The sequence below is a fragment of the Danio aesculapii genome, chromosome 21 (genome assembly GCF_903798145.1).
Source record: "Danio aesculapii chromosome 21, fDanAes4.1, whole genome shotgun sequence".
Lineage (NCBI taxonomy): Eukaryota > Metazoa > Chordata > Actinopteri > Cypriniformes > Danionidae > Danio > Danio aesculapii.
The window spans coordinates 46,647,674-46,659,784 of record NC_079455.1 but is presented as its reverse complement, the minus strand read 5'-3'; the positions used below and the strand labels follow the sequence as shown (position 1 = coordinate 46,659,784).

Genomic DNA, 12,111 nt, shown 5'->3' with positions numbered 1-12,111 from the left:
AACTGTGCCTTTAATCATGACTGTATATCAGTGTCTACGTTACACTCTTAATTATTTTAGGTATTTAATTAAATATCTGTGTAACTGTACTGTACTGAGAGATGATTTTCAGGAGAGTTATTCATTTGTGAAGTTCTGTATTCTGATCGTCAGTAGGCTATATGCACATGGACTGAGCGCTTCCAGTCTTTCCATTATAAAATGGCCATGTTTAAGCTCTGATTTCTTCAACAATCACTGCCTGATGGGTATATGATATGAAGGGGGTCTCCGACCAGCCAAAAAGCACTGTTACATTACATTTCCCCTGCCATGTCTTTAAAATATGAACATTTCTTTAACCTCAGTGTTTCTGCACTCACCTGCTCATCCTGACGATGTTAGCGTCTACACCAGGGGTGTCCAAATTCGGTCCTGGAGGGCCGGCGTCCTGCATATTTTAGTTCCAACCCAATTAAACACTAGCTAATCAAGCTCCTTCTAGGTTTACAGGAATCGTCCAGGCAGGTGTGTTGAGCTGTGCAGGGCACCGGCCCTCCAGGACTGAGTTTAGACACCCCTGCTCTACACAGTCTATCATCTCACTTATTCTTGAACATCTAAATGAGTGCTGAAATCTGTTTAACTGAACGTATTTTAATGACATTACAACATCTATGCTGTAAAAGGAGCCGCATGAACCTGAAAATAGTGACATTGACCTTTCACCAGAAGATTATCATTGGCTGAAAAACACTAGATGTGGATGGAGCCCATTACTGAAGCTTCTCAAGCATCCGCATTCATTTGCACAAGCAGTTTCAGTTTAATGTAGAAAAGGGATTTATTTTCAGATGATTCTAAACAGAATAATCTTCACCTGTGCATCAGTGATCAGATGAAGAGTTTATTTATTATTAAGCTGAAGAGTGCAGCTACAAAACCACATGACTGATGGACATGATAGAACTGGAGCTTTATAGTAGTGTTCAGAAATCATGTTTAGCATTGAGTGTTGAAGAGGACGCTTGCAGAAGACTCTGCACATATACACTGGTGATGAATTATAGATCATGGTGTACAATGTGTGGCACTAGCCAAGCCAAGGTCTTCAGTTCAGCCCTTCAGTGAAATATAGGCTACTGTAGTCTACATGTTTATATGGACAGACAGACTGTTGTGGTTGAAAGTTTACACACCCCCTGAAGAGTCTGTTAAAATGTGAAGAGTTTCATCAAAATAACAGAGCCTATTTTAATGTATGTTAATCCTTTATTTAGCATGAAGAAGAGATTTTACATGAGTGGTTCACACACTGCAACATGCGGCTCTTACTCTGAGTTTCTATCTCGTTTCTAGTCCAGATATCTACAGACTCTTACATCAGTCAGCATTTCCTAGACCAGCAGAAACTATAGTGTAGTGTTCAGAAATAATGAGTCAGAATGAAGAGAGTTCCTCCTTCTGGAAACAAGACCATGTGTTTTTCCTGTGATGGTATGTCTAGAAAATGCTCTCCGCATGATGATCTTCTTCAGTGTTTTCTGCTGTGTGGTGTTTGCTGATGACTGAACCGTTATACTGAAGCAGTTCTTCAGGAATCCTCCATCATGTGCTGCAGATTCTTCAGTTTTCCCAACACAATCTCACGCCAATTCGTAACTTTTTGGTTTAGTGGCTAATTCATATGAATTCGTATGATCTAATTTGTACAATTTAGTACGATTTGCTCATCCCCCAATGATGGGTGGGGTTAGGGGTGGGGTTAGGTGCCACGCCTCCTTTTTAAAATCGCACCATTTCGTATGACTGAACTCGTATGAATTAGCCTCTAAACTGACAAAACGAAAAATACTTGTGTTTTCTTGTGAGTTCAGGCTGGTTTTCCAGCATCTTCTGCAGATCTGAACACTCCAGCAGTGACTGTACACTGTAAGAAGATCTGTAATTTAGCAGATTTCTGTATGTTGTGTTTTCCTGTTTATTTCTGCTTCTGAGCTGCATTATGGGATCTTGATCTTTCCTCCAGCAACTTTTACCATTGATAAGTGTAAGAGTGTGTTTCCTGCACATGTGTAATGCTGTGCAGTGCTGTATTGTGTGTGTTGGTGTTGTATATTACACTACAGAAACACTGTAATAAACTGCAGCACATTTACTGTTATTTTACACCCTTATTTCTGTTATTATACATTATATTATTCTCTCAGACTACTCTAATGTCAATAATAGTCACTTTGTTAAACTGTAGAGTTACATTTACAGCATCAGAAGTGGACAGATCAACATCCCATAATGCAAATAAACACACACACTGTTCATTAACAGATATTTTTACAGTACAGCTTCATCTTTTCACTCTGAGGATGACTGAGGGACTCACAGCGATTAAAGAAGATTAAACCACAGGTGTCAAGCTCTGCACCGTTTAGTTCCAACTCTAATTAAACACACCTGATTAGACTAACTGAGTCCTTCAGGCTTGTTTGAAACCTACAGGTGAGTGTGTTGCAGCAGGGTTGGAACTAAACTGTGCAGAGCTGCGGCGCTCCAGGAACTGGCTTAGACACCTGTGCCTTAAACTGATGCTCCTGAAGGAAACTCCAGCAGGGCTGAAAACTTTTACACAGGATGAAGACGTCAACATTTCTTCTTGTGTTGTTGAAATATCAGGATTTTCTACTCGCATGTTTCCCAGAATACAGATTAAGTGCACTTTATCTCTTATTTTTCTTGTGTTTTTTTAGATAAAATAGATAAAATTGACAGGAAAGTGTGGGGAGCAGAGAGAGGGGGAGGATCGGCACAGGAACTCGAGGCGGGAATCAAACTCGGGTCGCTGTAAGCACCAGAGTACATGTGTCGATGCACTTACACTACGCCATTGGCACAGACAAGTGCAGTTAATCTCCATCATTAGTTTCTAAAAGTGTTCACCCCCTGGCTCTTAATATATGTGTGTGTGTACAGTATAATGCATGATGATGGATGAGCTTTATGTTTCATGACGTCTCTCTTCATCTGAAGCAGATGTGAATCTGAAGCGGATCCTGATCCTGATTCTACCTGAGCAGCAGGTGAGCTTTCACATTTATTATTGAGTGATGTTGATCAGCAGAGTCTGCATTTCCTGCTCTTAACCATTATGTGCTGTTGGGTCGTTTTCATCCACTCTGGGCTGATTTTGAGTCTTAATTTGATCACAGCTTCCTCTGTGTTTCAGCAACTGTGATGGTTTTTGCTGATAAATCTGAGTTTGACACATATTTTGGGGAAATGCTTTGGAAATCTTCAACACACTCTGGGCAGACTGAGTCCTTGCTGCTGTTTTTGCCCCATTGACTTCCATTATAATCACATTTATTGATTGGTACTGCTGGTTTTCCCTGTTTCAAGCAAAAGTGTTGAACAGATCTCAGAACAGCAGAGTTTGGAGAGTTTCACTGGCGATTGCTCCTCTCGATATCTTTCATGTTAGACTTCAACAAAGAGAGGAAACAGATGCATATATTCACATTTACTCTAACATGTTCAATTCTACCAGCTAATGTTCATACAGTATTTTATAACTCAAATCCATTAAATGAGACGAGCTGTGTCAAATAGGATCTGTTAATCCACCAGCAGAGTGTATAAACCATGGAGAAGTGTTTGATAAACAACGTACAGGCGATAATAACCCAGTGACCTGTGAATATTCAGTATAAATAGAGCACTGACAGACATATACTGACAAGGTTTCACTGGTCAAATCAGCCACAGAATTCATCTGCGTGTGTGTTATTGGATCATTGGATTCGCTCTTCAGTGGTTTAGACGTTTACACTGAACTGGACTCAAGATGTTTCACTTTACTAGAACTTCATCTGTGTTCAGCTGCGACACCGTCTACACTGTAAAAGCGCTGGAGATATAAAGATGAACTGAATTGTGGCACTGAGAGAAACCGAAAGTAAAACTGAACCGCATGTGTAGTGCAGTACCTTAAATGTCCAGTAGGTGGCGGCTCAAAGACAAGTTCTGTATGTGCGGCGCACTGAGAGTCACTCAAACATCTACATTCAGGGGTGAATCTCATATTTTCACATCAGTTGCGTGTCAGAAGATCCGGCGTCTCCATCATGAGCTGATTCAGACAGTGAAGCCTCTCCTGGCTGACCTCTGACCTCATCGCTCTCTGCTGTGTCCTCCTCCTGGTCCTCCACAGGCATGAGTACGCTCAGGTCCAGGAAGGGTTTGTGTGGATCGCTCACAGCTCTCGCTTGACTCGCTGGACTCTGGGTCTGGACTGGTTGATCGCTCGGTTTCCTCTTTCCTTCATCTGATTTGACCACAGCAGCTCTGAGCGCCGGCAGCTTCTCCTCCCACGCCGGACAGTCCTCACTGATCTCCACCGGGAGGAACTCATCCGAGAACTCCTCAGCATCGTCCGCAAGTGTGTGTGTATCGTCTGTGAGTGTGTGAGGATGGCTGATGTGTGTATCGGTGTCCTTAAAGCTGACCCGAGGTGTCCTGATGGTGACCGGCTCCTCTTCCGGCTCCGGCTCCGCAGATCCGCATGGTGATGAAGATGCGCTGTTTCTGAAGAAGTCCGTGATCTCCTCAGTCTCCTCCTCATGCTTTTCTTCTGCTGCTTCTTTTTCTCGGTGGTCCTCCAGATATCCGGCTAGTCTGACGGGCCCCTGCGGCTCTACATGAGCCGGCTCCGGCTTCAGGATCTTCTCGGGCCCCCGCGGAGCCTCCACCTTCAGCACAAACTTCTCCAGGTATCCTCTGTCCTCAGAGTCCGACTGCTGGCTGTGGAAGGATTTCTCCGAGGCGGCGTCTTCATCCTCCTCATCCTCACTGCGCTTGGCTCTGGAGCCGACAGCGTCCGCATACAGGTCCGAGTACAGGAACGCCAGTGCTTTGGGCTCCTCCAGCAGGATCTGGTCGATGATCTTCGGAGGCCCTTCAGGAAGGAATATGGGTGTCAGAACAGGTTCTTCAGTGGTGAACAGAGCGCTGCCGCTCTCCTTCAGAGAGGGCTTGGTTGATTCTCGTCCCCTGTTGACCGCAGTGTCATGATCCATCGGGTCTCCACCGCCGCCATAAAACACATCGTCCAGGTGTTCTCCGGAGATGTCCAGCATGCTGACCGCAGTGCGCACTTCTGAGGGAGCTTCAGCTTCTGGAGGATCTGCCATCTCCTCCTGCTGCTCGCCGCTCTCCTGTGTGCCGCAGGGTTATATTAGTACACGACATCTGTTCATCATAAACATGATGTGACTGAAAAACTCAAACTGACTGAATTAATTAATTATTAATTATTGATTAATATTAGTCAGCCAGAATGATAAGAGTAATGGAACTCAAAAATAAGTGACCCTGCATCTATTTAAAGAAGTGCCTGTAGATGGCGCCAAACACATCAGTCAAGCGCACGATTATATACGAAAACATTTTATAAACATAATGTGTGTATTCTAACCTGACAAAATATATAAACTATAGATATATAACTACATGCACGATCAATAATACGTCAAGTTTGACTTAATTATTCATATCTTTAAGCTGTGTAAACGCTCAACTTTACTCTAGTCGACACTGAACGTGTCCTGTTCACTCTGAGAAACTACAGTTACTGAAATTAAATATATGAAGATATATATAAATATGTACACGAAACTACCAGAACCGTTAATGAAGCACTCTAAAGCTAAACTGAGATGTACAGAGGATGTCAGATATTCAGAGGATGCAGTGCTGTAATAATGACCTGTGTGTGTGGCGGTGCTTCCTCCAGCGCTGCGGCTCCTGACGGCGCTCGGCTGTCCAGAAGCGTGAACTTCTCGAAGTAATCTTCATGAGCTGCTCTGCGGGTCAGCTGTAGCGGTGGAAAGAGCACTGAAACTGTAATACAGGAGCAGGACTTCCCCAAACATGTAGTGCAAGTGGAGTAAACGTATCAGCTGCAAACGTAAAGGTAGAGTAGAGCAACCCTTCTGAGAGTACTCGAGTATTACAGGGTGAGAATGACTCTGCAGATTAAATCTGTAGCCTACATCAGCGCTGTCTTCTGTCATTTCTTTAAGTTTGAATCTAAATCTGAGTTGAGTTTAATGGGAGACCACAAAACATTAATATCTGCATCTATAATGAGCTGCAAGTTGTAGTCTGCAGACTCCCGTTTCAGACACTTGACCCAGGCCACAGTGAGCCATATATCAGTGATGACGGATCAGATATCGATGCGCTGCTTCATGATTACTGTCTCTAAACTTTCTGAACATGTTCTGATCGACGAGGCATGTGGGTGCACTCAGATCACCCCCTAGTGGATGATCACTGAACAAGTTTCACCGTTTATCCTGATCTCAGATCAGTTTTATGCGTTTAAGGATGTTTTAATGAGAGAATTGTCAAATGAAAAGGACTAATAGTACTTAATAATAGTTAATAATCTATTTTTGGCCTGATTAGCCGAGCCCACCATGGAACAAACAGTATATAAGCCTTTAAAGTTTATAAAAGAACGCAAATGATGCAGATATTATTATTGTATGATACTAGATAAGTGGATTTATAGCTTATACTTTCAATTTAACAGTTACAATATTTAAAAAAAAGACTATTCTAATGCATGATTTACGAGTTTTTGTTGCATTTACATGCTCATTTAGGGCGGAGCTATCGGTTCTTTAGGGCGGAGCTATTAGTCATTTAAGGCGGAGCTATCAGTTCTTTAGGGCGGAGCTATCAGTTCTTTAGGATGAAGCTATCAGTCTTATAGGGCGGAGCTATCAGTTCTTTAGGACAGAGCTATCAGTCCTTTAGGGCGGAGATATCAGTTCTTTAGGGCGAGGCTATCAGTTCTTTAGGTTGGAGCTATCAGTCCTTTAGGGTGGAGATATCAGTTCTTTTAGGTTGGAGCTATCAGTCCTTTAGGGCGGAGATATCAGTTCTTTAGGGCAGAGATATCAGTTCTTTAGGTTGGAGCTATCAGTCCTTTAGGGCGGAGATATCAGTTCTTTAGGGCGAGGCTATCAGTTCTTTAGGGCGGAGATATCAGTCCTTTAGGGCGGAGATATCAGTTCTTTAGGGCGGAGATATCAGTTCTTTAGGTTGGAGCTATCAGTCCTTTAGGGCGGAGCTATCAGTCCTTTAGGGCGGAGCTATCAGTCCTTTAGGGCAGAGATATCAGTCCTTTAGGGTGGAGCTATCAGTCCTTTAGGGTGGAGCTATCAGTCCTTTAGGGTGGAGCTTTCAGTCCTTTTTTTGCAGGGTTATCAGTCATTTGTGACTTCAATATTAGTTTGACCTAATGAGACGGGTGGTCACAGTGTTTACCCCACAAGTGTTTTCTTGGTTTAATTTTGGAGACTGCCGCTTGGAGATCCTCCATGTTCAGTTGTGGTCTGTGTTTATTTTTAATGTGTTTGAGTCTTATAAAGGTGTCAGAAACCGCCATAACCTCAGTCTACTGCAGCTGATAATGCTAATGGTTTAATCAAATTTATTTGACTTTTGGAAATCACCAAGAGACCCCTCGACATTGTCCCGTGACGCCCACTTTGGGAACCACTGATTTAGCAGATGCTGTTGTCTAAAGTGACTTCCAATTGAGGAGGCATTCAGCAAGAAGAGGCGATACACACACGTGCAAGAAGTTAATTTAAAATATGAATTTAGAATATTGTGAATTTAAAATATTGCTTCTTACATATAAAGCTTTAAATAATCTAGCTCCTGTTTATCTAACCAATCTTCTGTCTCGCTACAATCCAACTCGCTCTTTAAGGTCTCAAAACTCAGGGCTTCTGGTAGTACCTAGAATAGCAAAGTCGAGTAAAGGAGGTCGAGCCTTCTCATTTATAGCTCCTAAACTCTGGAATAGCCTTCCTGATAACGTCCGAGGCTCAGACACACTCTCCCAATTCAAAACTAGATTAAAGACCTATCTGTTCAGTAAAGCATACACTTAGTGCACCACTTAGGGGGCTTCCACACAGGTTCTGCATCTTGCTGATATACACTGTGAACATCAGCTACGCTAATTATTTTCTTTATTCTCCATTTCCACCTGGGGATACTCTTCCCGAGGCCCTCAGACTATGCAGAGTCACTGATTCGATCCAAGACCAACGGCGAGATGATCCCAAGGTTTTTATATCCTGGACCAGGCCAAATCCTGAGCAGCTACTGTGATGGTCATGGAAGAGTGGAGAACATGAGATGGATTCCTGTGACGCTCCAGAGACAGACGAGTCTTCGCTGAGGCCAGCTTCCAGCCTCCGCCACTGAGACTGCAGCTCTGCACAAGACGTTTGGCCAGCGGAGAAATTAAAATGGTCGTGCTCAACTGAGCCTGGTTTCTCTCAAGGTTTTTTTTCTTCACTTTCGCCATTAGTGAAGTTTTTCCCTCTCCGCTGTCGCCACTGGCTTGCATGGTTCAGGATCTGTAGAGCTGCGCATCGTTGGATTTGCTCTTCAGTATTTGGACTCTCAGTAGTGATTATTAAACCACACTGAACTGAGCTCAACTGAACTGAACTTAACACTACAAACTGAACTACACAGTTCCTATTTACTGTGACCTTTTATGTGAAGCTGCTTTGACACAATCTACATTGTATAAGCGCTATACAAATAAAGGGGAATTGAATTGAATTGAGAGAAGTGCATGCTGTGAGACTTGAGAGCTCTGCACGGGAACTCCTCTAGCCGTGTCCAGACTAGTGTCCAGGATTGTGTCCTGAAGCGTGTGTGTGTGTGTGTGTGTGTGTGTGGATCTGCATCTGGATATTATTGTAAATGTGTGTGACCTGATCACCTGTATGTGTGGGAGCGGCACTGGGACCGTCACCGGCGGCTCTGGAAGCGCAGGACACTCCTCAGGCTGTTCCTGCAGATCTCCAGACTCCTCCAGGGTCTCTGTGGGCTTCACGGCCGGCGTCTCCTGCAGGTAATACAGCTGATCCTCCAGCCCGCCGCTCTCCTCTTCATCCACGGTGGAGACCCCAGCTGGAGCGATGATGTTCAGGATCTCCGAGCCCTCAGACACTAGACTGAAGATCTGCTGGTGTGTTTCTGCTCGGTGCTCCTCCGGCTCCTCCGTCAGGTTGGGTTTGGACACCTCCACCATCGCCGGCCGATCCGCCTCCGCCAGCACCTCCAGGCTGACCTCAGGAGCAGATTTGGTTTTCTCGGAGCGGTTCCTCCGGGTTCTTCTGGTCTTCAGGGCTTCGTCCATGATAAAGATGATGCTGCCGGCGGCTGCAGGAGAGCGGAGACTGCAGGTCAGGTCTGGAGCCTGCGGCGTGCCGCAGCGGCTGGAGGAGGAGCAGGTCTCCCACTGGATCCCGCTGTCCTCGCTCTGCACCGTGACCATGGAGAAACAGCGGTCCATCATCACACACTGCAGCTTGGGCTTCACCGCACCGTCCTGCACCAGCGCTCGCAGACTGCAGAGACACACACACCAGCAGCGCATCACACACACAGTTCAGCAGAGATACAGTTCTGTCATCATGTACTCTCCCTCAAGTGCTTTCAAGCCTGATTGAGTTTCTTTCTCCACACTAAAGGAGATACTTTGAAGAATGCTGGAGAACTGTAAACATTGCCTTTTATAGGAAAACTAATACTGTGTTTTCCATAATCTGGCAACCCTAGTGCTGAAATATCATAGCCGTGTATCCACTGTCTGGCCAGTATGAGCCAGGGCTTTTATCGGGCCGGGGCGTGCCAATCACCCGGGAGGTTGAGCAGTGAGGCTGAAATCATGTTGTGTTTCCACTATCAGGCTAGTAGCTCGCAGCGCGTCATGCAAAACCCCGCCCCCAGAACGCCCCCCCCCCCCCCTAATCAAACATCACACACCCACCCAGTTCAGCAGGAATTAGGCAGATAAAGCCCACCATCACATCATCACGACACCATTAAACCTGAAGACCACCGACACACACAGGTGACCTGTTACTGTACAGCAGTACAGTATATGTCTATCCGCACAGGCCTGTGTGTTTCACTCATTATATTCGTTTACCCGCCGACTGTTGGCGTCATACATCGAGTGGTCTCCTCACTAACAGATGACCCAGTGCATTACCCATAATATAAAACCACAGAGATGTTCTGGTAATAACTCAGTATGAAATGTGTTTAATATCATCCTGGGTTCAGTAGACGCTGTCAAACGTTCAGCTCTAATGCTCCAGAGAGACCTCACACAGATGAATCTTTCCCTCTAGGCTATCTGACACTTCATGTGAGGTAATTCTCCCTTTAATGAGGTGATTATTACAGAATCATGTAAGGACGCTGCATATTATCGGGTTATCTTGAGTAAAGGAAGCCGTTCAGTGTTTCAGGACATCAGAGCAAGTGATAGAATAAAGCCTCTATATCACTGCGCTCAGCAGATATCCTCCAATAAAGCTCTACACTGACCACATCATATAAACACTTGTTTGAGGACACAGAACAGGTTTACCTGCACTTTTCCCCAGTGCTGCAGGACTGACCACAGAACAGAAGATAGCCTAGTTTCTGCTTTTCACAGGATTTGATCATCATCATCGTCTCCAAATACATCATCAATAATGTTTCTGAACTCCTCCGCTCTTCATTGTTTTTCAGCTCTTGTTCTCAGATCGGCCTTTATAAAAGGAAAGTTTAAACACTTGAAACGCTTTACTATCTCTGTATTGTGTAGACCCACACTGCTGGAGCTATTGTGTGTTTATTTTAGTTTATTTAATCTGATTTTATTATATCTCATATTGATAAATCTTGAACTGATGCCAGTGTTTGATCTAGATATGACACTATTGTGTTTATATCTGTCTGTTGAATAGTTTGTATTATCTATACGTATTATCTAAACCCAGCTGTGAACACACATGCATCTAAACACACATGTTCAACTTGCGGGGCTCAACATGTTCAGAGCTGGGTTGAAGAAAATGACCCACAGTCAGGGTCTAAAATGACAATTCTGTCATCATTTCCTCTCCCTCTACACTCCCTTTAGACCCAAAATGTGCTTTTGCTGCTTGTTTAAACGACTTCTATAAACTGAGCTGAAACGGCACCATTCTGGAGATTCTATTGAAACAAGTCTGCTTCATTCATTCATTCATTCATTCATTCATTCATTCATTCATTCATTCATTCATCAATTCATCCATCCATTCATCCATTCATTCATCCATTCGTCCATTTATTCATTCATCCATCCATTCATTCATCCATCCATTCATTCATTCATCCATCCATTCATCCATCCATCCATTCATTCATCCATTCATTCATCCATCCATTCGTCCATTTATTCATTCATCCATCCATTCATTCATCCATTCATTCACACATTCATTCATCCGTTCATTCATTCACCCATTCATTCGTCCATTTATTCATCCATTCATTCATTCATTCATTCATTCATTCATCAATTCATCCATCCATTCATCCATTCATTCATCCATCCATTCGTCCATTTATTCATTCATCCATCCATTCATTCATCCATTCATTCACACATTCATTCATCCGTTCATTCATTCGTTCATCCATTCATTCATCCGTTCATTCATTCGTTCATCCATTCATCCATCCATTCATTCATTCGTTCATCCATTCATTCATTCGTTCATCCATTCATCCATTAATTCATTCATCCATTCATTCATTCATTCATTCTTTCATTCATTCATTCATTCATTTTCTTTTGACTATTATTCAGGGCTCGCCACATCGGGATGAACTGCCAACTATTGTTGATGAACTGCCAGCACATGTTTTACACAGCGGATGCCCAACCTAGTACTGGGAAACACCCATACACTCCGGCCAGTTTAGTTGATCAGTTCCCCTACACCACATGTGTTTGGACTGTGGGGGAAACCGGAGCACCCGGAGGAAACCCACACCAACATGGGGAGAACATGCAAACTCCACACAGAAACACCAGCTGATCCAGCCGAGACTCGAACCAGCGACCTTCTTGCTGTGAGGCCACAGCACTACCTACTGCGCCACTGCGTCGCCCATATTATTTTATGATTTCCTCCAGAACTGTAAACCCTTCTGCTTGTCCAGGGATTCTCCTGCATTTGATCACTCTATCCTGCTATCATCCCTTTA

The 12,111-nt window shown here is 44.0% G+C and overlaps 1 protein-coding gene across 1 annotated transcript in view; it reads right to left on the bottom strand.

Moving 5' to 3' along the window:
* Positions 1-1,231: 1,231 nt before the first annotated feature.
* The window catches only part of si:ch1073-398f15.1 (cardiomyopathy-associated protein 5), an 11,759-nt gene continuing 879 nt past the window's right edge, over positions 1,232-12,111 (bottom strand). Inside the window, exons 2-4 of the mRNA XM_056446253.1 lie at positions 8,795-9,425; positions 5,741-5,848; positions 1,232-5,189 (exon numbers count right to left, since the gene is read on the bottom strand). Of these exons, the coding sequence (XP_056302228.1) occupies positions 4,062-5,189; positions 5,741-5,848; positions 8,795-9,425 (1,867 nt within the window). The 3' untranslated portion in view covers positions 1,232-4,061. The remainder of the gene's footprint in view (positions 5,190-5,740; positions 5,849-8,794; positions 9,426-12,111) is intronic.